Source organism: Chrysemys picta, chromosome 11, assembly GCF_011386835.1.
Source record: "Chrysemys picta bellii isolate R12L10 chromosome 11, ASM1138683v2, whole genome shotgun sequence".
NCBI classification, from domain to species: domain Eukaryota; kingdom Metazoa; phylum Chordata; order Testudines; family Emydidae; genus Chrysemys; species Chrysemys picta.
In genome coordinates this window covers 32,299,644-32,327,459 of record NC_088801.1, presented here as the reverse complement: position 1 = coordinate 32,327,459, position 27,816 = coordinate 32,299,644, and the positions used below count along the sequence as shown (strand labels likewise).

At 45.0% G+C, this 27,816-nt stretch overlaps 1 protein-coding gene and 1 long non-coding RNA gene across 5 annotated transcripts in view; one reads left to right on the top strand and one right to left on the bottom strand.

The window, feature by feature from the left end:
* The window catches only part of PLA2R1 (phospholipase A2 receptor 1), a 94,218-nt gene extending 72,062 nt beyond the window's left edge, over positions 1–22,156 (top strand). For 3 of the 4 annotated variants that reach the window (XM_065560659.1, XM_005309420.5, XM_008178476.4), the window contains exons 24-30: positions 812–1,050; positions 2,058–2,226; positions 10,480–10,620; positions 11,987–12,103; positions 17,939–18,115; positions 20,237–20,266; positions 20,401–22,156. In XM_065560659.1, coding sequence (XP_065416731.1) covers positions 812–1,050; positions 2,058–2,226; positions 10,480–10,620; positions 11,987–12,103; positions 17,939–18,115; positions 20,237–20,266; positions 20,401–20,651 — 1,124 coding nt within the window. In that variant the 3' untranslated portion in view covers positions 20,652–22,156. Of the gene's footprint in view, positions 1–811; positions 1,051–2,057; positions 2,227–10,479; positions 10,621–11,986; positions 12,104–17,938; positions 18,116–19,724; positions 19,941–20,236; positions 20,267–20,400 lie in introns of those variants that run through there. The other variant, XM_065560660.1, reaches the window with a different exon arrangement.
* Positions 540–27,816, bottom strand: part of LOC103307515 (uncharacterized) — a 42,940-nt gene continuing 15,663 nt past the window's right edge. The window contains exon 3 of the long non-coding RNA XR_006176974.2: positions 540–664. This is a non-coding gene — a long non-coding RNA (uncharacterized LOC103307515). The remainder of the gene's footprint in view (positions 665–27,816) is intronic.

Here is a 27,816-nt window from a genome sequence, read left to right as displayed (position 1 = left end):
AATTGATCTTTTTTTCTCCCTCTCATCTGATTCTGTTACCATTCTATCCATTTGCCAGAATCAGTGAGATACTGCATAGGATATGTGATGCTCTTTACAGCTAATTTCTGAAGTCATCCCTTAGTCTTTGTACTGTTTGAATTCATCTTTGGCTCTGAGACTCATGCATAATTTTCTCTCCTTGAAAAGATAGACCTCACAGTTGGATATGTACATTACTCACTGTGCAAAATATGTATTTTTTACAATTCAAAACCAGGCTCTTATTAGCATGATATGCAGATAAGCAAACCTTTGGATTATTCCAGCTCCTCAGTTCCGTGGGAGATCAAGGAGATCCCCATTAAACAGGTGTGTAATGAGACCCTCTAAGGGTACTCTCAAAACATCACTGTAAAACAGAATCACTAAGCTGGTGCATGTTTCTGTGTATATAGTGCTTTATGGGTACTTACCCTGGGATTGAGGCCCACTGGCATTAGTTCCCCTTTGAATTCTTGTTGAAATTCAAAGTTTGAGAGTCAAGAGAAAGCCTTCCTCTCTGTGTACTGAATCCATTCATTTTCCACACAAATTCAATCTTTGGCTTTGCTGTGATTTCAAACAAGAGTCCTGTGTGTGTGTTTGCTGTGTTGACATGGTCTCAGGGATGTTCCTAGAAGAACTAACAGATTTGTGGGGTTTACATTTGTTTTTAAGGATAGCCATTCTGCTTTGAGAACTGGTATTTTATTAAACATTGTCTGTTAAAGGAAAATGTTTGATACTGAAAATCCTGGATATTTTGTCTTTTTCTTTCTGTTTTTTGCAGATACATCCAAACATGCCATAGATGCATCTGAGATGTATCCAGTACCAGATACTTTAGAATATGGAAACAGAACATATAAACTAATACATGGGAATCTGACTTGGTTTGCTGCTTTAAAAACCTGCATGGCAAATGGAACTGAATTGGTCAGCGTTACGGACCATTATCACCAAGCCTTCCTCACTGTCATTGTAAACAGACTAGGATACGCCCATTGGATTGGACTGTCTACCTCAGATGTACGTAATGGGGTCTGTGCATAGGAATATGATCTTGTAGATTAGTTTTTACACTAACAAGATAATAAGCTGAAAAAAAAAAAAGGAAATGCGTATTCACTTGAAATTGGTGGATTTGTAAATGGAGATGAGCTTGCAGCAAAAACCTCAAGCTGAATACCCCTGTACTTGGGAGAAGTTTGGATCCTGAAGCAAAACCCAACTATGCAGCTAGGGCTTATCTATATTTGTAACACAACATATAAGCTTCATTAAAGTAAACTGTAATCAGTGTGGTATCGGCACTGCATGATGTGATGCTGGTATGATGATAGAGTCCCAGCACTAAAAGGAAGCTTAAAGGCAGAAAGAAGAACATTCACAGGCAAAAAGCCTTTTGTAAGCTGACCACTGAAGTGGCTTTGGCTTCATTCTTGGTACACTTACGATCCAGATAACTACTTTATTCATGATCAGCTGCCACAGTGGTTCCGTTAGTACAGTAAAAGCTTTTTTATCCAGCATGTTAGGGAAATGGGGGGTGCCGGTAAGTGAAAAATTCCAGTTAACTAAGAGGGAGGGAGTTGGGTTGCAGGGCTGGGAGTTGGGGCGCAGGCTCTGGGAGAGAGTTTGAATGTGGGAGGGAGCTTGGGGCAGGGGGTTGGGGAGTGGGAGAGGTTTCGGGATGCCAGATCCGGGGGGCGCTCACCTCAGCTGGCTCCCCACAAGCGGCAATCTGTCCCTGCTGTTTCTAGGCGGAGGCACAGCTAGGCGGCTCTGCACACTGCCCCCGCCCTGAGTGCTGGCTCCGCAGCTCCCATTGGCCAGGTACTGTCGTTTATGAGACTCTTGCAGAATTACATAGTAATGGTCCTTGGGAATGTGTCTGCATCGTTTAGTTAGGAAGCTGCCTTGGAGGAGGAAAAGCCAGATTTGCCAGACCACGAAAAGGATATCAACACAAAAGAAGAAGCCACTAATGTTACAGTAACACATAAAGAGAAATAATCCTAAATTTATTTTTGCAGAATGGGCTTAACTTTGAGTGGTCAGATGGTACCAAGTCTTTGTTTACCTTTTGGGGAGACGAGGAGTCACAGTCACTGGGCAGCTGTGTTTATATTGATATTAATGGGCAGTGGAAAAGTGCTAACTGTGAAAGACTTCTACAAGGAGCAGTTTGCCATGTGCCAACTGGTAAGTCATTGTTTTGTTTTATATTAAATCTCTGCAGCAACTCATTTAGTTTTACACATTGGCTATGGAAGTATGTGAACAGAAGTATGTTGGTTCACAGTTGAATACTGATTATTATAATATAAAATATATAAGTATTTAGGGCTAGAGTCACAAAAGGACGTAAACTGCTTTAGGTGACTAAATCCCAGAATCAGGCCCCAGTGGGATTCACAAAACTCCTACTCAGGTGCCACCAAACTCTATAGGCACCTAAACTCACTCTGTGCTTAAATGACTGCAGTAAAAGTTCCCTAGGCACCTGCTCTTCTGCCTCTGCGCATGTGCACGACAGCCCATGTCAGATGTCCCAGATGCCTAAGCCCCAGAGTCATGCACTAACTGGAGGAAGATAGGTGTTCCTATGCCTAACTTACCTGCAGGCCCGATCTAGTCAACGTGCTCAGAACTCATCTATTGGCTCAAGCCGCCATAGGCCAGTTCACACAAAATGAGCAGCAGCAGCCTACACCTCATAACCATTGATATCATAGTCATTTGGGATGTGGGAGACCCCTGAGGCGGAGAAGGGATTTGAACAGTGATGTCCCATCTTTTGGGAGCTTGTTCTGAGCATTAAGCTATTGGATATTCTGATATGGTTTTCCCAGTCTCTCCTGTTGAAGCTGTTCCATTGTGGCTCAAGGGGACTGGGTCATGGGTCTCCCACCTCCCAAGTGAATGCTCTAACTACCAGGCCACAGAATCATTCTCATACTCACAATCTCTCTGGCCCCATGACTGAGAATCCGAAGCAGGTGGAGGCACCTCCCTGCAGCCCACACTTAGGCACCTAACTCCATTAGAGGAGCAGAGCTTAGCACACCTTGGCACCCATTGGCTAGCTGAGATAAGTAGCCGCCTAGTATGTTGGCTTTTTTGAATCCCATTCTTAGGTGTCAGTTTCTCCCCATTCATTGTATAGGGCCTAACTCAGGCTTTGTGAATAAGACGGTTACTCACCGTTGTAACTGTTGTTCTTCGAGATGTGTTGCTCATATCCATTCCAATTAGGTGTGCGCGCGCGCCGCGTGCACAATCGTCGGAGAATTTTCTACCCTAGCAACACCCGGCAGGTCGGCTGTGGAGCCCCCTAGACTGGCGCCTTCATGGCGCTGGATATATACCCCAGCCGACCCGGCGCCCCCTCAGTTCCTTCTTGCCGGCTACTCCGACAGTGGGGAAGGGGGGCGGGTTTGGAATGGATATGAGCAACACATCTCGAACAACAGTTACAACGGTGAGTAACCGTCTTTTCTTCTTCGAGTGCTTGCTCATATCGATTCCAATTAGGTGACTCCCAAGCCTTACCTAGGTGGTGGGGTCGGAGTGAGACATTGCTGTGTGCAAAACCGCTGATCCGAATGCAGCATCGTCCCTGGACTGCTGTTCCAGTGCGTAGTGAGCTGCAAATGTGTGGACTGATGACCAAACTGCAGCTCTACAAATGTCCTGGATCGGAACTTGAGCCAGGAAAGCAGTCGAGGAAGCTTGGGCCCTCGTGGAGTGAGCGGTGAGGTGCGGTGTTGAGACACCTGCCAGGTCATAGCAAGTCCGGATGCAAGACGTGATCCAGGAGGATAGGCGTTGTGAGGAGACCGGTAAGCCTTTCATTCGGTCGGCCACTGCAACAAAGAGTTGCGTCGTCTTTCTAAAGTGCCTTGTGCGGTCAATATAGAAAGCCAGGGCCCTGCGTACATCCAAAGAATGCAAACGCTGGTCATGGCGAGTAGCATGTGGTTTAGGATGGAAGACTGGGAGAAATATATCCTGATTCATGTGAAATGGAGAGACCACCTTAGGAAGAAAGGCAGGATGTGGACGAAGCTGCGCTTTATCCTTATGGAAAACTGTGTAAAGGGGCTCGGATGTAAGCGCCCTGAGTTCAGAAACGCGCCGTGCTGAGGTGATGGCTACGAGGAAGGCTGTCTTCCAGGATAGGTACAGAAGTGAACAGGTGGCCAGTGGCTCGAATGGAGGACCTGTGAGCTTGGAGAGAACCAGGTTGAGATCCCACGTCGGAACGGGCTGACGTTGTTGTGGGTACATCCGGTCTAAGCCCTTGAGGAATCTAACGACCATCGGGTTAGAGAATACCGAGGACGCGAGTTCCCCTGGGTGAAAGGCCGATATAGCGGCCAGGTGAACTCTAATTGAAGATATAGCCAAACCCTGCTGTTTTAGGGAGAGGAGATATTCCAATATGAGAGGAATAGGTACCTGTAACAGGGACGTGGCTCGTTGTTCGCACCAACAGGAGAACCGCTTCCACTTGGCCAAGTACGTGGTCCGTGTTGAAGGCTTCCTACTGCTCAGCAGAATCTGCTGGACAGAGTGTGAGCATTGCTGCTCTGCCTGGGTGAACCATGGAGCAACCACGCCGTGAGGTGGAGTGATTGTAGGTCGGGGTGACGTAGTCGGCCGTGGTCCTGAGAGATGAGATCTGGACACAACGGGAGCGGGATCGGTGTCTGAACCGAGAGCTCTAACAGTGTGGTGTACCAGTGTTGTCTTGGCCACGCTGGAGCAACTAGAATTACTTGTGCCTGGTCTCTGCGTAATTTGAGCAGCACCTTGTGGACCAGAGGAAATGGAGGGAAGGCGTAAAACAGGTGGTCTTTCCAGGGGAGGAGAAACGCATCCGATAGAGAGCCCGGAGCTCGCCCTTGTAGGGAGCAGAACACGTGGCACTTCCTGTTGGCTCGAGATGCAAACAGGTCTACCTGGGGAAACCCCCACCTCTGGAAAACGGAATAGATGATGTCCGGACGGATAGACCACTCGTGCGTCTGAAAGGACCTGCTGAGTCGGTCCGTTAAAGTGTTCTGGACTCCAGGGAGGAACGATGCCGTGAGATGGATTGAGTGGGCGATGCAGAAGTCCCATAGGCGAATCGCCTCTTGGCATAGAGTCGACGAACGTGCTCCTCCTTGCCTGTTGATGTAAAACATGGCCGTGGTGTTGTCGATGAGAACTAACACACAGCGGCCACGTAGGAGATTGAGAAATGCTTGGCACGCCAAGCGCACCGCCATCAGTTCCCGAACATTGATGTGCAGGGATAGCTGGGGTGCAGTCCACAGGCCCTGGGTATGGTGTTCGTTGAGATGGGCACCCCAACCCAGAGATGAAGCGTCTGTGACCAGGTGCAGAGAGGGTTGTGGGGCGTGAAACGGCATCCCCTCACAAACCACACTGTGATCTAGCCACCAGGTGAGGGAGGTCAGGACCGAGTTCGGGACCGTGATCACCATGTTCAGGCTGTCCCGATATGGGCGGTATACCGATGACACCCAGGTCTGGAGTGGGCGAAGCCGAAGTCTGGCATGCCTGGTTACGTACGTGCAAGAAGCCATGTGACCCAGCAGGGTAAGGCACGATCTCACCGTGGTAGTTGGGAAGGCCCTGAGCCCTTGAATGAGGCTCGTGATGGTATGAAAGCGATTGTCTGGTAGGATAGCTTGTGCACGTCCGGAGTCTAGGACTGCGCCGATAAATTCTATTCTCTGGGTAGGCTCTAGAGTGGATTTCTCCTCGTTGAGTAGGATGCCCAACTCGTTGAATGTGTGCACTATTATGTGGACATGAGCTCGAACTTGCTCTTTCGTGCGACCGCGTACCAGCCAGTCGTCTAGATACGGGAACACCTGTATCCCTTGCCGACGAAGGTATGCCGCCACGACGGCCATACATTTTGTGAACACCCTTGGGGCCGAGGATAGGCCGAAGGGAAGGACTGCAAATTGGTAATGCACCTTGTTTACCACAAAGCGTAGGAAGCGCCTGTGAGGCGGGTAGATTGCTATATGGAAGTTTGCGTCCTTCATGTCGAGGGCGGCGAACCAGTCTCCAGGATCCAGGGAAGGGATAATGGTCCCCAATGAGACCATGCGGAACTTCAACTTTACTACGAATTTGTTGAGTCCGCGTAAGTCTAAGATGGGTCGCAGACCCCCTTTGGACTTGGGGATCAGGAAGTAGCGGGAATAAAATCCCCTGCCCCTTAACTCTAATGGAACCTCCTCGATGGCCCCCATAGATAGGAGCATAGAAACCTCCTGTATAAGAAGTTGCTCGTGAGAAGGGTCCCTGAAGAGGGACGGGGAGGGGGGAAGAAGAAAACTGGAGAGCGTATCCCCTCTCCACCGTGCGAAGGACCCAACGGTCCGAGGTTATAAGGGACCAAGCACGGTGGAAATGGGAGAGGCGATCCCGAAAGGAGGGAGCTGGATCCTGGGAGATGACTGGGGCGCCGTCCTCGACCGCACCTTCAAAAGTTCTGCCTGGGGCCTGAAGGTGGCCTTGGTGGCCCCTGGTTCTGACCGGGTTGAGGGCCGGTCAACCTTCTCCTACCACCTCGCCCCCGCCTTCTGGCAGAGTCCTGTCTCTGACGAGGTGGGGGGGGTAGAATCGCTGAGGCTGGGGCCTAAATGGCCTGCGCTGGGGACCCGCAACATGCATCCCCAGGGAGCGCATGATTGTTCTCGAGTCCTTGAGGCTCTGCAGACGAGAGTCCGTCTTATCTGAAAACAATCCGTGTCCCTCAAAGGGTAAATCCTGCAGGGTTTGCTGCAGTTCCGGAGGCAAACCCGAAACCTGGAGCCAGGAGATTCTCCGCATAGCGATACCTGAAGCCAGGGTTCTCGCAGCCGAGTCTGCTATGTCCAAGGAGGCCTGTAAGGAGGTCTGTGCCACCTTCTTACCCTCCTCCACTAAGGCCCCAAACTCTTCCCTGGAGTCTTGGGGGACCAATTCCTTGAACTTCCCCATAGAGTTCCAGGAATTAAAGTTATAGCGGCTCAGGAGCGCCTGCTGGTTAGCCGCTCTAAGTTGTAACCCCCCGGCTGAATAAACCTTACGCCCAAACAAATCGAGGCGCTTAGCTTCCTTCGATTTGGGCGCTGCGGCCTGTTGACCGTGGCGCTCCCTTGCATTCACTGATGACACCACCAGTGAACACGGCTGGGGATGAGTATACAAGTACTCATAGTCCTTTGAGGGGACAAAGTATTTTCTTTCCACGCCTCTGGCAGTGGGTGGAATAGAGGCAGGAGTTTGCCATATCGTATTGGCGTTAGCCTGGATCGTACGGATCAGGGGCAACGCCACTCTGGATGGGGCATCCGCAGAGAGGATGTTTACAATGGGGTCCTGCACCTCCACTATCTCCTCTGCTTGTAGGTCCATATTACGTGCCACCCTACGTAATAGGTCCTGGTGTGCCCGGAGATCTATCGGGGGTAGACCTGTGCTCGACGTGCCCGCCACTGCCTCATCTGGGGAAGATGAGGAAGATGCCTCAGGTGGTAAGGGATCCAAGGGCGGGTCCTGGTCCAATGAGCCCTGGAGCGGAGCATCACCTGCCCCTGGGTCCAGGACGTCAGGTGGTGCGGGCACGGAAGCCTCCATGCCCCCTGGAGGAGGGCGAGAGATGGTGGACTCTGGGGCCCTTCTCTCGGAGTGCACCGAGCGAGAGGCTGATGGTGGTGGAGCCCCTTGTGCCTGGTGGTACGCCCACGGGGTCCAGAACGACCAGTGCGAAGGACCTTGAGTGGGATCCTCCGCTATCTCCTGCCAGTGGCCCATGTCCAGTTCATTGGCCTGCCCCTGAGGGGGGTATGCCGATCTCGATGCCCCATCTGAGGAGCGAGACACCGATCTCGAAGGCCATGGCGGTGCCGACCGCGCCGAGATGAGCTCTGGGAGGTACGGTGCCGTACGGTGCCGGTCTGGAGACTATCTGTCTCTACGTGGGGCCGGTGAGCGGTGCCGAGATCGGGATCGGTGCCGATGACCGCGTCGGTGCCGAGAGTCCGACCTGGACCTGGACGGCGATCTCGAGTAGGCCCGGTGCCGGGAGCGGCCCCTCGACGTCGAGCGTCGCTCGTACCGGTGCCGGGAACTACGTCTCGATGTCGAACGGTACCGACGATCATAACGGTGCCGGGACGTAGAACGGTGCCGCGACGATGATCTTAGCCACGAGTACGACCGGTGCCGAGGTGATATTCGGCGCCGGGACTGCGAGCAGCGTCGGGACCTGCTTTGGGACCTGGATCGGTGCCGTGGTTCCAGTCCTTGAGATGGTGGGCGCATCAAGGCGGGTTTCCCCCTGGATTGCACCGGACGAGGGGCCAACGGTGCCGGTGGTTGTGGCGGTGCCGGCTCCGTGAGAGCAATCAAGTCTCTCGCCGTCGCAAAGGTCTCCGGGGTCCCACCACGGTCCCACCACAGATCGCGGTGGTGATCCTGTCTGCACCGGACTCAACGGCCTCGGAGCCGGAGTCGACGGTGCCGGAGGCACCTGCTTTTGGTGCTCCGCCGGTGGACGCGGCTCTACCCCCGGCACCGGGGGGGCCGGCGTCTTCAGGACGGCAGTCTCCTGCGCCTTACGGGATTTCTTATGTCCCAGTGATAACGATCGGCGCCGAGGCACTTGCGGCGGGTGCGGTGCCGAAGGGGTCCGGTGCCGCGGAGGCTTGTCCGACACCACTCGCGGAGCCGGGGCAGTCGGTGCCGCCGGGGCACTGCGCACCGAGGCGCTTGGCGCTGGGGCTTGACACGCCGATGGAGCGTCCGGGCTAAGTGCCGCCTCCATGAGGAGTTGTCGAAGCCTAAAGTCCCGCTCCTTTTTGGTTCTCGGTCTGAAGGCCTTACAGATCTTACACTTATCTGTTTGATGGGACTCTCCCAGGCACTTCAGACACAAGTCGTGCGGGTCACTTGTGGGCATAGGCTTAGCGCAGGACGTGCACTGCTTAAAGCCGGGAGCCTTGGGCATGAGCCCGGCTACGCGCCGGGGGAAAAAGGGGGAAAGAACAACCCCCTTAATCCCCTTTAACTATAAAACAACTATTAATAGAATAAAGTGAACAACTATCTAACTATATAACAACTACAACTATCTACAAAACGGAATAAGCTAGGGAGAGTGGAGAACAGCTATGCCGCGCTCCACAGTTCCAACGACCGTCAGGGGCGGTAAGAAGGAACTGAGGGGGCGCCGGGTCGGCTGGGGTATATATCCAGCGCCATGAAGGCGCCACTCTAGGGGGCTCCACAGCCGACCCGCCGGGTGTTGCTAGGGTAGAAAATTCTCCGACGATCATGCACGCGGCGCGCGCACACCTAATTGGAATCGATATGAGCAAGCACTCGAAGAACCTAGTGATTTTTAGGTGCCTAAAAGTTGGTGTGAAGCTAAATTTAAAAAAAAACAAAAAACGGAACTTTGGGTTCCGGCCAATGGGAGAGACAAAAACACCTTCTTGTAACTAGAAAAAACTAATGAGAAATGTTAAATTTCTTGGATTAAGACTAGATTTAGCATGAAGTATAATACACTTTAATAAAATTCACTGAGCATGGATGATTTGGTGGTCATCAATTAGAAATGAATAGATTCTTGTCTAGATTTCCTGGATCCAGACCACAGTTTAAAATCCTTCCATGGATATCTTAGCCCTGAGGTAAATAGAGTTCCAGGCAATTTACTGTGTCAGGTGGGGTTTTGAATAAGACCAAAACCCGAGATCCTGTTTTCATTCTCTTACTTTAATCATAAATGATATTGCACTGCCTAGGAAAGAAGGACATATTTAACAACACTAGTGATCTACTTAAAATGATGCATCAAAAGTGGTTATACAAAAGTAACTAACAGTTTTTAATTTAATTAAAGTTACTGTCTCTGCCGAGTCTTTTGCAGTACTAAGCAGTGTCCTTTAAACATTTCTTCAATACAGGACCACATTACCCTATCCAAGGGCCCAATCCCGCTGTCATTGGACTCCTATTGACTTCAATGGGTGTAGCATGAGATCTATTGTCCATTTAAAAATATATATATTGAGCTAATTTCTCACCAGACAGAATCTAGGGTGAGCAGGATCAGTCACAATGATTGTATTTATTATGTGGCTGTATCCCTTAATTGTATCTTATTTGGGTTTAGGAATAGCTTACTTCAATTTAGCTTATTCCTGCAAAAAAAAGAAAAAATAGATCTAAACTGTGGGTGAGTCACGTTTACATTTTCTTTATAATTTTTACAATAAAGATTTTCCATGCCATAATACAGTAAAAAGATTACCCATTTACATGTATGCTTCTCAAGTGTAGAATTATTGCTAGTATTATTCTAAAATGATTTGTGGGATGTTTATTAATATATTGTGTTACTCCATTAAACCTACAATGTTATTTCTATCACAGAAAAGAAACTAATTGAATACAGAGGCTTATGTTCAGAAAAAAATGTCACCTGGATAAAATTTAGAAGCAATTGCTACAGGTTTTCCCCAGTTTTTGAGAGTACAAGTTTTGATACAGCATATGAATTTTGCAAAAAGCAAGGTAATCTGTTATTAGTTATCTTACAGCAATAAAATGTCATGTATTCTTCTGAACATTTTAAATAAATTATTTAAATAGTGGCCTGTCTTATATGGGAGTGAAGATGATATTGTAGCTAACTAAAACATCTAACAAATGTTCTAAAATACATCAGGATATAAGTTTTCTTTGCATTTGCATACAATTGAATGGCTTTCTCTTCAGATTACTGTAAAGATCCTGTGATTACAGTTTCACAACAGTCTGACAGTTTCAGATTTATACCTACATTGTAAATTTAGAAGTTATATAGTGTAACCATAATTTAAAATCTCTAAGATAACTATGCATAATGTTGAACTTTTGAAGCGCAATATTAAGTTTTGACACTATGCAACAGGTGTTATTTCTTCTGTAGCAAAAGCCCGTGAGTGGGAAATGTAACTTCCATGTGGTGTGTGAGAATGAAACAAAAATATTTTGTTTAAAGAGAGAGGCTGGAATTTTCAAAGGTGCCTAAGAGAGTTAGGTGCCCAACTCCTACTGAATTGCTTTGGGGTTGGAAAACTAACTTCCTAAGGCTCCTATATACTCATTCATTAGCCCGTTCGTTTATAAGCTGACCCCCCCCCCAAGATGGTTAGATAAAAATAGCAAAACCTGTCTGACCCTTTCATAAGCTGACCCTATATTTCAGGGGTTGGCAAACTTTGGCTCCTGGCCTGTTAGGGTAAGCCGCTAGCGGGCCTGGATGTTTTGTTTACCTGGAGCGTTCACAGGCACAGAGCCCCTCAGCTCCCAGTGTCTGCGGTTTGCCATTTCCCACAGCTCCCATTGGCTGGGAACAGCGAACCGCGCCCACAGGGAGCCAAGGGGCTCCATGCCTGCAGACGCTCCAGGTAAACAAAACGACAATGTATTAGATATTCAATTCAATGATTCCATAGAGTTTAAAATCATCAAATTTTGGTGTAGACCTGTTTATAAGCCAACCCCTGCTCTTTGATGCGTCACTTTTTTACCAAAAATATTCGGCTTATGAACGAATATATACGGTAAGAACGGCCATACTGGGTCAGACCAATGGTCCATCTAGCCCAGTATCCTGTCTTCTGACAGTGGCCAATGCCAGATGCTTCAGAGCGAATGAACAGACAGGGCAATTATCGAGTGATCCATTCCCCGTAGTCTAGTCCCAGCTTCTGGCAGTCGGAGGTTTAGGGACATCCTAAGCATGGGGTTGCATGTAGTTATTTTGTGAAGAGTGAATTGCGATTACAGCTGGAGGAGATGATTTCCCACTCTGTAAAGCTAGATGAATAGAGTTTAATTATGTTCTGAACATGATCAACAATGAAGTAACTTGGTATATATGTTTCATCTGCAGGATCTAATCTTTTGACTATTAAAGATGAAGATGAAAATGCTTTCGTTCTGGAAGAACTGCGCCATTTTGGTTCTTCTGTCCAAAGGATTTGGTTGAACATTCAGTTTGTTGTGGACAGTAAGTAATGGAATACATTAATACAGGGGTCGGCAACCTACGGCACACGTGCCAAAGGTGGCACGCGAGCCGATTTTTGATGGCACGCGAGCCGATTTTTGATGGCATGCGGGGCGGGCTGAGCCACTCGGCACCCTGGCCAGCCGGGGTCCCGCCGCCAGTCCCACTCAGCGCCCGCTGCTGGCCTGGGGGAAGGAATCCCAGACTGGCAGTGGGCTGTGACCCCAGCTGGCAGGAGCCCACAGCCAAAACCCCAGAGTGGCGGCGGACTGAGCCGTTCAACCCACCACCGCTCTGGGGTTTCCACTGCCGGCTCCTGCAAGCCAGGATCCCACCGCCAGTCCCACTCAGCACCCGCTGCTGGCCTGGGGTTCCTTCCCCCAGGCTGACAGCAGGCTGAGATCCCAGCTGGCAGGAGCTGGCGGAAAGCCCGCCGCCACTCTGGGGTTTCGGCTGCTGGCTCCTGCCAGCTGTGGTCAGAGCCCACTGCCAGTCTGGGGTTCCTTCCCCCAGGCCAGCAGTGGGTGCTGAGTGGGACCAGCGGCGGGACCCCGGCTGGCAAGGGGCCAGCAGCGGGAACCCCAGAGAGGCGGCGAGCTGAGCAGCTCCCATAGACATTCATCAGTTGTCAGCAAGAAATTGTATTTTAAAATATGCCATAAAACCTCTTTCAACTGGATTACTTCCAACGGGATTATTTTTCTAGGAGACTGTCTCATCAACACGAGTAACTCCTTCTACAGGTGTTATGCCCTGAACAAAAGACTCTGACTTGATTTATGCTGATGTAAATCAGGAGTCACTCCAATGTAGTCACACCAGCTGGAGAATTGGAATTAGGCCTAGCAAACACAGAAGAAGGGATGTTTCCCAAAGAAAGAGAGAGAGAAAAATAACAACAAAACACAAGATCAGGCACCATCTTGAGGGAGAAGTCAGCAAAAATGAGTTCATAAAATGCAAAGCAAATGAGTTGTATAAACTAACAGTGTGGTAGGAGAGAGTTTCACTTAGAGAGAACCATCATAAATCATAAATCACTCAACACTCAGTTTTGCGGTGCCATTTAAGAAAATATTTTTCATATCCTACTACCTGCTGCTCTCTTTTCCACATGGATAGGTGTTTGTATGTACAGCAGCTTTGCAGAATTCTGCTCTTCTAGGGCAAGTAGGTTTTTTAAATGTGAGATATATCCTTAGTTATTTTTTGTCAAACTTTATAATAAGGCTAAGTATTACAATGCAGTTACATAGTAATTACAATAAGGTTTTGCTTTTCAGTATGCATTACTACTGATTCATATGATCAGAAGCTGACTAGATGCTTGATTTACTTCGTACCATCCCATTGGTGTTCTTAATACATATTCTGTTGGAAGCCAAATATGGAAAATACAATGTACTAACACTGACTTTTCTTATTGCAGTTTATAATTACAGTGTAATTACACTGTTTTTTGCTATGTAATTACAGTTAGCTTTTAAGGTTTGATCATTTTATCCATTATCCTGAGAAGAGGTGGGCAACAAGTGTGTTGCTTGGGCTGCTAAGTTTCATGACAGCTCAGTCTTGCCGGGCTGCTGAGATTGCATACAAGACAGAGAATGACAGCTTGGAGTAGGGTGTCATAAGGTCCTATTGCCCTGAATTGAGGATGTTTTCGGTACAGACCTTCTAAAAAATGTTAAAATGTATTACCGGCATGCGAAGCCTTAAATTCGTGTATACATGAAGCCTCGGTATACCATTGCTGAAAGGTTGCCAGCCTTTGATTAACTGCATTAATATGATGGTACAGTTCATAGACTCATAGACTCATAGACTTTAAGGTCAGAAGGGACCATTATGATCATCTGGTCTGACCCCCTGCACGCTGCAGGCCATAAAACCATCCCCGCCCCTTCCCTGGACTCTGCTGCTGAAGTCCCCAATCCTGTTATTAGTGACTTCAATCGGCAGAGACCCTCCTGCTAGAGATCCCTGCCCCATGCTGCGGAGGAAGGCGAAAAACCTCCAGAGGCTCAGCCAATCTGCCCTGGAGGAAAATTCCTTCCCGACCCCAAATATGGCGATCAGTAAGACCCCGAGCATATAGGCAAGAGTCTCCATCCTGACCCCTTTTAGCCATTATGCTATTTACCTACCATTGCTTGGTTTTTCTTGACAACTATGTTTTACCATTAAACCATTCCCTCCATAAATTTATCTAACTTAATCTTAAAGCCAGACAAGTCCCTCGCCCCCACCGTTTCCCTCGGAAGGCCGTTCCAATATTTCACCCCTCTAACGGTCAGAAACCTTCGTCTAATTTCAAGCCTGAACTTCCCCACGGCCAGTTTATATCCATTCGTTCTCGTATCCACGTTAGTACTAAGCTGGAATAATTCATCTCCCTCCCTTGTATTAATCCCTCTAATATATTTAAAGATAGCAATCATATCACCCCTCAGCCTTCGCTTGGTCAGACTAAACAACCCAAGCTCCTCTAGTCTCCTTTCATACGACAGATTTTCCATTCCTCTGATCATCCTAGTGGCCCTTCTCTGCACCCGTTCCAGTTTGAGTTCATCTTTTTTAAACATGGGAGACCAGAACTGCACACAGTACTCCAAATGAGGTCTCACCAGCGCCTTGTACAACGGAAGCAGGACCTCCTTATCCCTACTAGATATACCTCGCCTAATGCATCCCAAGACAGCATTGGCTTTTTTCACCGCCACGTCACACTGTCGACTCATAGTCATCCTGCGGTCTACAAGGACCCCTAGGTCCTTCTCCTCTTCCGTTACTTCTAACCAATGCGTCCCCATCTTGTAACTAAAATTGTTATTGGTCATCCCCAAATGCATCACCTTACACTTTTCACTATTAAATTTCATCCTATTTCTGACACTCCAATTCACAAGCTCATTCAAGTCTCCCTGCAGGATATCCCTATCCTCTTCTGAATTTACAACGCCTCCCACCTTCGTATCATCCGCAAACTTTACCAGCCTACTCCTGCAATCGGTTCCGAGGTCAGTTATAAATAGATTAAATAAAATGGGTCCCAAAACCGAACCTTGGGGAACTCCACTGGTAACCTCCCTCCAACCCGACAGTTCACCCTTCAATACGACCCGCTGCATTCTCCCCATTAACCAATTCCTTATCCATCTCTGGATTTTCAGATCGATCCCCATGTTTTTTAGTTTAACCAATAATTCCTCATGGGGTACAGTATCAAACGCTTTACTGAAATCCAGGTATATTAGGTCCACCGCATTTCCCTTATCTAATAAATCCGTTACCTTCTCAAAGAAGGAGATCAGATTCGTTTGGCACGATCTGCCCTTCGTAAAACCATGTTGTAAATTATCGCAATTGCCACTACCCTCCAGGTCCTCAACTAATTTCTCCTTCAAAATTTTCTCTAACACCTTGCACACTACAGATGTTAAACTAACAGGCCTGTAGTTACCCGGATCACTTTTTTTCCCTTTTTTGAAAATAGGAACCACATTAGCTATTCTCCAGTCTAACGGGACCACCCCCGAGTTTACAGATTCATTAAATATTATCGCTAACGGGCCCGCTATTTCCCGCGCCAATTCCTTCAATATTCTCGGATGAAGATCGTCCGGTCCTCCCGACTTAGCCCCATTAAGGCGTTCAAGTTTTGTTTCTACCTCTGATACGGTAATCCCCCATCCCGAACGCCCCTCTGTAATGGTGCTAGTATCCCTAATCCCTTCATTGGCCTCATTAAACACCGACGCAAAATATTCATTGAGATATTGCGCCATGCCTAGATTGTCTTTAATCTCCTCTCCGGCAATAGTCTTCAGCGGTCCCACTTCTTCTTTCTTTGCTTTCTTCCTGTTTATGTGGCTGTAAAACCTCTTACTATTGCTTTTAATTCCCCTCGCTAGGTCCAATTCTACACGGCCTTTGGCCTTTCTCACTCTATCTCTACATTCTCTGACTTCACTTTGGTACATTTCCTTACTGATCCCTCCCCTCTTCCACTCTTTGTACGCTTTCTGTTTCTTCCTAATCGCCCCTTTGAGTCGGTCGCTCATCCAGCTCGGTCTAAATCTCTTGCTTGGTAATCTTTTTCCCTTTTTGGGAATACAGGCCTCCGACAGCTCATGCATCTTTAACTTAAAGTAATCCCAGGCTTCTTCTGCCTTTAAATCCATTAATACGTTTGCCCAATCCACTTCCCTTACCAGTCCCCTTAATTTGTTAAAATTGGCCTTTTTAAAATTATAAACCCTAGTCTTTGACTTAATTCTGTTACTCCTTCCCTGTATTTTAAACCGAATTAGCTCATGATCACTGGAGCCCAAATTGTCCCCTACTACCACTTCCTCAACGAGGTCCTCACTACTTACCAGAATCAAATCTAAAATGGCCTCCCCCCTCGTCGGTTCAGCTACCACTTGATGGAGGAATTGATCATCAAGCACATCTAGGAACATCTGAGCCCTATTATTGCTACTAGCGTTTGTTCCCCAATCTATTTCCGGGAAATTAAAGTCCCCCATAATTACACAGTTTCTATTGCTAATTACTTCTCTAAGCACATTAAATAGTTCCTTATCCATATCCTGGGTCGATCCCGGCGGTCTATAGCACACTCCAAGCACTATCCCCGGAGAGGCTCTAGAAGTCCTATTACCCATTGTAAGTATTGCCCAGACGGACTCTGAGTTGTCTAATCCATCTACTATTATTTCTTTACAGTTTATTTCACTATTGACATACAATGCCACCCCCCCACCTTTACCTCTGTTCCGGTCTTTCCTAAACAGCACATACCCCTCCATACCTGTGTTCCAGTCGTGACTGTCATTCCACCACGTTTCCGTTATTCCTACGATATCTGGTTTCAGCTCTTGGACCAGGAGTTCCAATTCCTCCATTTTATTACCTAGGCTTCTGGCATTGGTGTATAGACACCCTAATGTATGTCGTTTAGCCCGTCTCCCATTAGCAGCACTATATGTTGCGGGCCTCCTAGTGTCCGTCCCTCCTGTCCTTCCTATGTCCAATCTCATCTCCACAGCTATCTCTCCTCTCATTTTACTCACCTTCTCCATACTGGAATCTGGCGTGGAGATTAACTGTGCATCTCCCAACCGTCTCCCCAGTTTCATTTCTTAGTTTAGCGTTGACAACCACATACCAGAATATTCAACTTGTTTATCTCAGCTGTCTTTGTCAGTTTAGGGTGCACTTGAAATACAAAGTTCTATCTCTGTAGCTATTAAAGCTGTGACCGTTTGGTTGGAACATTCTGGCTTGTGTCCCACTATAATGGCTGGCTCACAGGAGGATAATACCCTTATTCCTTTCCGGGGCAGGATGGATGGTCACTGCAGAGCAGATTCCCTCCTGCTTCACATCCCCAACCACTCTACTTCACAGCGCAGAGAGACACCCAGTTTCATTGCCTACACCTTAACTGCTCATAATGGATGACACTGTTTTTTCTGTGAGAGACAGGTTTCTCAATGCTGGGCCCATATGCAGCCTGCTCCTGGCAGGTAGGCTACCTCTCTGAGGCTCTGATCTAGGAAAACACACAAGAATGTGCTAACATCCATCCATATTCAGGAGACACGCAAGTGGTTTCCTGAATAGGAATGCTTTCCTCAATTGGAGATGGAGGGAACAAAAGAAGCTCCAGCAGTGCATGTCAGAGAAGATAATTTTGCCCATATTTTGGGGGAGTTGGCTCTTCAGAATCCCCCTATCTAGTTGTCCTCTCCTCATTCTTTCCTGTTCAGCAAGTATTTAAACACAAATTACACAGACCTCACGGTGCTTAAATATTTTTGCCTTTAGATGACACAGTAACATGGATTGATGGTTCTCCCTTAAATTATTCAAACTGGGGCATCAGGGAGCCTGACTTGGATCATCTCAAAGGGAATTTTTGTGTTGCTTTGAGGTCCACAGATGGAGTATGGCAATTATCTCCCTGCAGAGAGAAAAAGGGATTTATATGTAAAATGGATACAGGTATGTGTTTTATGTGAAAGAGAGTAACCATCTCCTTATAACATTGTTTTATATGCCCCTGGTTTCCCCTTTTCCTTGCTTTAGGCTTCATCTGAAATGTTCAGTTAATGGCCTTTAATGCCATTGCACCTTCAGTTTCCCATATGACTGCAGTCCTCTTCACAACTGGACTTTGCATCCATGAAGCCTGTAGTCACATGCCTCACTTGATTTTGGTAGTCTATAAAGGATATTTCATTTTTTATAGATATTTTTTGTCCCTTTTTATTGATGGATATAGCTTTGAAGAAGTGAACTAACTTCAAAAGTTGCAATTTTATCACTGATTTTTTTTTCTTAAAGATCGTTCTTTATTTCTGGTCCTCCCTAATGCCATTCAGATTTAGCCTGTAGGACCCATAAAATCCTTAGTTGTGGTCACCTTATTTTGATGGGGATGCAGACCAGTTTGTAGTTGCGGGGACAATGGGCACTGCTACTGATGGTGCTAGAGCTGTGGTAGCTGCTTTCCAGACTGTTGAGTCAGCTCCTCTGCTGAGCAGACTATGTGGCCTCCAGCCACAAGGGCAGCTTGCTAAATAGTGTGAAAGACAGCCTAGGATAGTGGACTGAACAGAAGCAAGCTCCCTTACTCTAATCCTAGTTCTGACTCCCACTGTGGCCATAATCAAGTCACTTAACCTGTCTGTCTTTGTCTTCCCTCCTATAAAATGGGGATATTTAATAATTACTTTACAAGTACTTTACTTACTTACTTTATGCCACTTCTTTAGTAGATTGTAAAGTGCTAACGTTCACCAGAGTGTGCACAAAAGCCTCCAGTACCCCCCAAACTCTTAGCTTAGTTGAATAATTGTTCTTTGAAACACTTTAGAGTGTTGGAAACTTCAGACAATAGTCTCCATTTGTACAATAAGAGATTCTGCCTCTCCTTTTTTACATGAAATGAAATTAAATGAAATATAGAGCATCCTAAAGAATTATCTGACTGACCCTCCCCGAAGTACCAAGTCTGGCCTGACACATAGTGCTACTCTATAGTCACAGGGGACAGGAATCATTACATTTTGTGTATTGAAAAAATTATTTTGCAGGCCTACCTAAAACCACTAAAATCAACATTAGCCCTGCTAGTTAGTCTTAAACCAGGCCTGTGTAGTGGTGCTCCCCTACTTGTCCAGGATGAGAATTTCTATTTTTTTTTGAGTAAATATCACTACCTTTTTCATAATCACCAAGGCTGATGTGATGGGAATGGTAAAGTTTTGTGATAATTTTGCAAGGTTCTCTTGTGCCCAGAAAAAAAAAAGGTGCCCCAACATTAAATTGTGCCAAATATATTTTGGGGAAAGCAGTAGAATCTTCTAAGTCTTCTTCTCATGAAACAACTGGCTCATAAGGCAGGTGGCAGATAGAAAAGTCTATGCATAAATACTTAGATACAACTTTCAGTCATCCACTGGATCTATATAAGAACCGTAGCAGTGTGGAAATCAAAGATCTAATTTTTCTATGTCACTCAGTAGTATAGTGTATGTCTCACAAATATTAATGAAATTAGCCCCACAATTCCCCTAGAGGTATGTAAATGTTATTTTCCCCCCTATAGAGAAGGACTTGGCCACAGTCACCCAGGAAATTTGTGGGAGAACCGGGAATAGAATTCAGATCTTCTTATTCCCAGGCTGATTCCTTAACCAAGGGACCATCTTTCCACTGTACGAATAGAAAAGACTTCAAAGTATTAGAGCTTGACAACTCTCACACAGTAGATGCCCAATCCTGCTTCCATTGAAACCCATGGCAAAAATCCAGTGACTTCTGCAGAAGCAGATCAAACCATAACTGAGCATTCCTGAACTTTAGCTCCTTCATATTTAGACCGTGCTTATCTCACATGCACTTTGGTAAGTGAAGGAATTTAAAATGACGCATCAAGCCATATTTATCGCAGTCTGTTGTAACTCCCATTGACATCAATAAAGTTAAATCAGGGAGGGCCCATTATTGTTATAAAGTATGTCCCGTCCCCCACAAGTAGCAACTTTACAATAAAGCATGTATGTTAACTTTTATAAGTTGTCTGAATAATTTTCATGCTAACTCTGGATTCTGTTTCAGATTTCTTTGCAACAGTGCAAACAGTAAAAGGTAAATTCTACTATGTGATACATGTATATTTTTATCAGAAATACTGAAGCTAAAATGTTTTCTGCATCTATTTTTATGACGTTACTTTCTTTCATTGTTATAGAACTTTTCTTCTGCTTCTTCTTTCCTTTTAGCATCACACAGTGGGATCATAGCTCTAGCTGTAATGGTCACCCTGGTGATGGTGGCTGCTATGTCTACATTTCTGTGGTGCCTGTACAAAAAGAACAACAGTCTCTTCAATAGAGTACGATGGTTCAGAAATCCATGTTATTCACAAATGAACTCTGAATATCTAACTGTGGAAGAAAGCATCCTCATTTCTGATCTTGAGAGAAATAGTGAAAATCAATGGTGCAAGAAGGACCAAAATAATTGCATTTAATACAGATAATACAAAGAAACTCTACAGAATAGTTCATTTTATGAACTAGTTACTACCTAGGACCAAATCACACCTCAGTTTTTTGCAATGGACAAATGAAGAGTGGAAAAAACATTCAAAGGAGCAAATATCTGTCAAAAAGAAGGGGAGTGAAACCTAAGTCCCCTCCCTCTGTTCCTGTGGTAGCTTCTCTGTATGAATTCTCTGCAATAAGTCCTCTGCAGATTTTTAGGGAGCACAAATGGGCAGAGAGGGGTTAGAACCCTTGTGAGAGAACCTAGAATTCTCCAGTTGCTTGAAGATCCTCAGGGTAGGCCCACAGATCTCAGGATCTGCAAAACCTCTCATACTACATGGGACAATTCAACAGAAACCCTATGGCCTGAAGGCAGCAGAGATTTTTCACTTAGCTTTGTTCCTTCTGTGTATTTTGTTGTTTTTTGTTGCATTTTATTTTACACAGGAGGCAAAATCTGGCCATAATTAACACTAAATTTTTGCCCTGGTTTCAGGAATTTAAAACCTAATCAGATTACTACAATAATCTTTTGCTCAATACCCAGTTTTGTGCAAAGAGAATGACACTAGTATCATTTTTCAGACATAGGAATACCCTATGTAGATTTCCAGCATGTGGAGAAGTAGAGCCATTCTTGGTTGGTCTGCTTGCCTGTTTTGTTTAGGGGTTTTTTGGTTGGTTGGGCTGGGGTTAGTTTTTTATTTGGTTTAATGTTGTTTGTTTGTTTTGCAAATATAAAATTATGGGGGGGAAAATTGGGAGTGTCAGAATTGACCAGTTCAGTCCAGCATTCCTACCTCATTGTTAAATTGAAATACTTAAAACTTGCCATGATGTACAGACTTTGACTTCTTCACGTTGTTAGTATAATAACAGGAGTTACTCCAAGTTACCTGTTAAAGATTAAACTTTGAGATAACACACTTGTTGGGGGGGGGAGGGGGTTTCTGCAACAAACTAAGCACCTTGCTTTAATCTTATTTTTTTAGTCAGTGTCTGTATGAAGAAACTGATTATAATCAGTTTCACTCAAGCTATGGTAAGAACTTCCTTTACTTTTCTCTTAAATAAGGAATTACTGTTACACCACCTAATTCTCATAATTACAGTTAGCACTAGCCCAGGACTATAAGTGTTGATTGTGTGTTCTGTGTTGATTGTGTTTTCTGTTCTTCCTTGTATTGAACTTCTGTTTCGATTCCTCTAACTTGCTTTTCCTGGATCACAGGCATTTTGTATTATTCCTAATCTGAAAATTTGGTGAACACATTTTCATTCTGATTCATACTAATATTGATGATATTGGCAATTTGTTTCACTGTTATTTCAGCTGGAAAGTTAAAATAGTGTACAAAAAAATAATGCTTTTCTGTAGTTTTTTTTCCTCCTTAATCTTTTTCATTTTAAAATTGTGTTTGAGCCAAGTTCACCATTGACAGAAACAGGCACAAAACACTGACTGCAATTAAATCACACCTATTTCACCAACCGCGAATTCATTCCTTGTCCTTGTGTGGATTCACCAGAGCTGGTGCAGGGAGGTGTACATTGCACTTTGCTCTGCCAGCCCATCCCCTTGGAGGGAAAGAGAGCAGGCGATATTCTTCTACCGTGTTGTTTTTAGACTTTCCACTGACTGAAGGCAGACTTAATTCCTTGGGGGCCTCCAATGCACAGCATCCGTGCATCTCTAACCACCTTGGCCACATCTCTTTCTTGAGATGCGCTGTATTTCAATGGGACCTCAGCCAGAGGGGAAGCTGTGGTCGCTTTTCACTCCGGTGCTACTTCCCTCTTCCCCCAGCCTCACACTGTTGGATTTTCCACCTCTAAAGCTCTGCCAGCACAAACCTGGGCTGCCTTTAGCTGAATTTTTTTCCTTCCTGGCCATGACAATGTTATAAATCCATGTTAATAAAATCCACAACACACCCACACACTCACATACTGACATAATGATTATGCAGCTACACTCTGCACATTCAGCAACAAGACTCTCAACCTTCTGCTCCAAAAACACAAGTCTCTTCCTGAGCCACAGTGAAACCTCCATTAGCTGTTAGTAGTATGGGGGATAGTATAACTAACTTTATAGGCCAGCCCATGAAACTTGCGGCCTGATTCTGACCTCCTTTACATCACTATAAATCAATAACAGTGAGATCGTAATCTAACGATGATTACAAATACATAGGCAGGTCTTACTCTAGCCAGTAGATGGCAGTGGTATACATAAGAGCAGCCAACTCATTTAAAGTTAACTGGTCTTAGAAGTGAAATAGATAGGGTACTACCTATAAGGAATTGTACAGGGTCAGCTCTTACTCCTTTTGAAGTTAATGCAAGTGTTGCCACTGATTTTAGTGGGTGCAAGATTGAACCCTTAGGATGATATTTGCACATACATCAATTTAATTTATAATTAGAATCAGTGGGAGGATGACAATTTCATTTTGTGACAACTTCCAAGGTTTCAGAATTTGTTTTTGTTCCAAACTGGAATGAAAACAAAATCATTTGAAAATGTTGAGAAGCAAAATTGTGTCAGAATGTCCATTTGGGATTGAAAAGGTCAGATTTTAGATTCCCGTCTCTCTGGTATCAATTGGAACATCCACCTTCGACCTCAAAAATTTTTGCTGTCAAAAACTACATCAAAATCTTTACACCTCTGTGAAATGTTTTAGCTTTGATGAAACAGCAGATTTTGATGGTGTTTTGTCAAGTGTTCCAGCAAGCTCTATTTATTATAGCGATATTTGTTTTAAGATATGTATACATTCCTCTTTCTTTTACTTGTTGACTCTCAGCACAATATCTTCTTTATCAAGGCTTTATGTGTGAAATTAAAAATGCAAAAGCCATTTGTATCATCTACTGTTTGTTTCAGTTCTGTTTCACTAGTGAAGGCAGATTTTATCCTTCCTCAGGGCTTATTCATAAGGAGCTGAGCCTTGGACATGCTGAACACCCTCAGTTTTCACTGACTTTAAGCAGAAATTGACATCAGTCTAGATTCAGATCTTAAATACTTAATTAAAAAGAGGGAGAGGGTTAAAAGATACTCTAGAGTATTACCTCGCTTTAAATTAGAGACTCACTTTTGATACTCTTGGATTTTTTTCTTGTGTCTTAACTCTTCTGTAACTTCCTGATGCTTCTGTAATGGAGTAACTAGTGGTAATGATTAAGGAAAAGTAAGCATTCTATCAGACTGGATTGCATACAAGTGATCATGTCTTATTTCTGTAATATCCATTCTAACATATATACATTTCCAAGAAGTAGAAACAAAAATCCCTCCTTTACTACTACTTTGTATTTGGGTTAATAAAGTATGTTGTTTTTTGTTAGGCAGCTGCTAATTTTGACAAGCTCTTTAAAAAAAAAAAAAAAAAAAAAAGCAACCTCTCAACCTACTGAATGGGTCTCCAATTTTAACAAATAAAATAAACTGGCTTCTAAACAGATCCCATTGGAACAAAAATTAAATTGTAAATATGACAACTCTTCAAATTCATGATGGTTAGACTGTGCCCTGCTCATGGATGGTTGCACAGAGGAATAAGGTCTCTCTTCACCCCCCTCACCTCCTACTCCTGATACAATCATGTAGGAATGCCCTGGATCTTCTTTCTGTGGACAAATAATGGTGGCTGCATGCCTAATACTCTCCCAATCTTTCTTAGTGGGTAAAAAGGGACAGAGATGAAATGGAGCCCTGGCTTCTCCTTTTGTGTGTGACATTGCTACCAACATGGCACCTATATTGTATCAACATATAGCAGCCATTTTTGAGTTGAGGTTACACTGGAGTGCCTGTAAAATTTTAGGCCTGATTCTTCTTATATTTGCACTAGTATAAGTCCTTTATCTTCAGTGACATACAGCATTTTAAAGGAGAGGAGAATCAGGCCTATTAAATCTCTAATTAACAAACTACGGTCTGTAAGGCAGGCCAGCACGCAAATAGCGGTGTCCAGCCATTCAGGCAATGGCACTTTAAGCTCCTCCACAATGATTAGGGAAACTGATGGAGTCTGACAGCTGTATCTATATTGTATCAACACATAACTTTGAATCAAAAAATTCAGTCATGTAATTGGTTTCCTTTTTATACAGCTTTTCTTCAGGAGCAGCTGAGAAAATCCCCTCCACTACCCCAAAAACCATATGTGGTGGGGATTTTGAAATGACTATTAAAAATTACCCTTTCAAAACTGTCTCCTGAGCTTGTTTCTTCAGATCCCAGCTCTGAGGCAGCAACTTGGAAAAGCTCCCGTGGAAGTGGGCCGAGTAGAATGCCTCTCATTCTGCCATCTGGCAGTTACCAGCAACATAGTCAAAGAAAGGCATAGCCCTTTTCCATGGCCCAACATTCCTTCTTCCCCCCCCTTCCCCTCATGGGGCAAGATAAGGGATTCCCTTACCCCTTCCAGCAGAAAGTAGGAGATATGCACGTGGAGAACCCCCTCTGGCTGCAGATCCGTAGGGAGCAAGCCAGCACAAAGATAATGATTTGTAAACTGAAGGAAAGGTGGAGTCCAGCTAGTCAGCAGCTTCAGGCATAAAGGCTTCATTAACATTTGTTTCAGCATTGCGTCAAAAAGCTTGATGCTTTAAGGCTTGATCAGCCACTTATGCAGAAACCCTAACTTCAGTTGCTGCCAACTGGATGGGGAGTATGTAAACTTTACAATAGCTCTTAATGTATCTATACAAATAAATGAATAAATAATTCTGAGGCTTAATTAGGTATGGGCTCAAGCATACAACCCTTACTGTCACTAATAGTTCCACTGGCATTGCCTACACTACAATCCTTTGAGAGATCTCCCACTGTCACCAATGAACTTACCTATCTGTAGTCAATTAGTTAGCTAGTTATTTACTTGGTCCCATCCGTGTACTTCCTGAGTACCTAAAATTCAATGTGAGCGGAAGGATTCTTTCTTCAAGGGCAAGAATCTAACATGGCTGCTGCCACATAGGGCAAATGGGCCAGGCTGTGGACTGAAAACACTTTCCAAGTGATTTCATGGTAAGGACAGATGAAATTACTTTAAATGCAAATGTATTTGCAAAGTTTCAGTTTACATTGGGGGAGGGATTACACTGTGGCTTTAAAAGCCACAGGTGCCTTAGGGTGGGGATGGAGGTACAACAAATCAGCAGTGGCTTCTGGAAACTTTCTGCCTGTGACGAATAGAGACAAATAGAATACCTACATGGGCATTAACTCCTGAGTCCATTGAGCACTCCCCACCACTGGCCTCCAGCCGGGAATGGAGATGAGACCCTGGCCATGAAGGCCTTGCCCTCTTTGGGGTGTTTAGTATCTATACTCACCTACCTCCTGCAATTATTGACTGCAAGCACCAAGATTCTGGCTATAGGAGCATATAGGAAAGGGGAGAAACTATTTCGTGTGCCCTCTAACCCGACCCATGTGTCCACACATAAGCAGCCAAAATCTAGTGCCATAAGTAGATTTAGTTGTTAATTTGGATTTTAACTATTGATATTAAGACATGAGCTTCCCAACTCATCACTCTCCTTGCTATGGTCAGTAACAAAGTTGCTTCACCCTTTTCTAGTATAAAAAAATATACAGTGAAGTCAGATAGGTTTCTGTTGGCCTTATGGGGTGTTCAGCTACCTGTTCCAGGTAGCACAATGCCAAGAATGCTAAAAGCAAAAACCAAGGGGAATTAAGATCACAATCTAAAGCAGTGTTATAAAGACAACAGGGATCAATTATTCTTATTAGTCAAGAAGACCAAAACAAGAAATAATTGACTGAAAAAGCAGCAGGGAAATCTTTATAACCATAGGAACAGTCAGACAGCAGGACAAGCTGCCAAAATAAATTGTAGAATTACCCTCAGTAGAAATATGCAGTTACATTGGATACCCATGGTATTAGGATGATCAAATCACTCCAACAATGTTGCAGGGAAACAGACTAGAAACCCCACTGGATGTCCCTGCAGTTGATCCTGTGTAAGAAATCACAACATATTTTCTCTATTGATGAAGCACTATTCCCATCCTGCTCTCTCCCCACCAGCCGTCATTCCCCATAAGTATTCTACAAACACAAACTTGACATTCCAAGACCCTCCAAAATGGTATTCAGGAAACATCTCCAATGCACCATGAAAGGGGTCAGAATGAAAGCCAGGAAGGAAGTATATAGACAACAAAACCTTCACAATCCCCACCACAGCTGCCAAAAAACAGGCAAAGGAACAATAAACAGAACACTCACAAGATATAAGAGAAATGCAAATTGCTAAGGAAGACTAGGAATCAACACAGAAGCCTCATGAAAAGTGAGATAGTGAGTCAAGAAGAGAGAATGTCTGTTCTTCATTGTATTTTTTACAGAGAAACCATAAACAAACTTGCAATTGGACACTTGATAGTCATTTCATCATTTTAGTAACTTGAAAATATCTGTATTGTACATGATGCAACAAATCCATGGAAGGAGTGGATAGGCCCTACCACAAAGCACCAGACTCCTCTGAAGCACTAAAGAAAACGATTCTTTTTCTTTAAAGAGATGTTATTTGTTGCTTTGGATATCACCACGAGAAAAATAATTCTGGCTCAGATGCCCTCCCAATGTCTCTGGCTAAGATATCCAGAAAAACCATGCCTGAGCTCACTATCCAGGGTGAGCCTAAGCAGATTATCTGCACTCCTGGGAAAATGGTGACCAGTTCCCCTGCCAATCTTCTACGTGTAGTGGCTGCCCCCACTTTGAAGGCCCCTTCCTGAAGTGCAGTCTACAGGGATCCACATTCTCTCCATACCCGAGAGAGAAATGGAGACTAATAGCACTTCCCTTCATTAAGGATGCTGAGATGAGGTCCGAGAGGGCTTTGTTTGGGGCTAGGCATCTATATCACCCAGCTAAAGCAACATTCAACTTGAGAAAATCACAGAACTAAAAGTACTAGCTGCTAAGTACCAGACTACAAGCCAGAGAGTTCTGCTTTTTCATCCCTGCTCTGGCACTGATTTCCTCTGTGGCCTTAAGAAAACTCACTTAATCCTGCTCCCTCAATTACCCAAACTGTAAAATGGGAATAATAATATTAGTGATCTCAAAGGGGGTAGAACTGCAACCACAGAGGG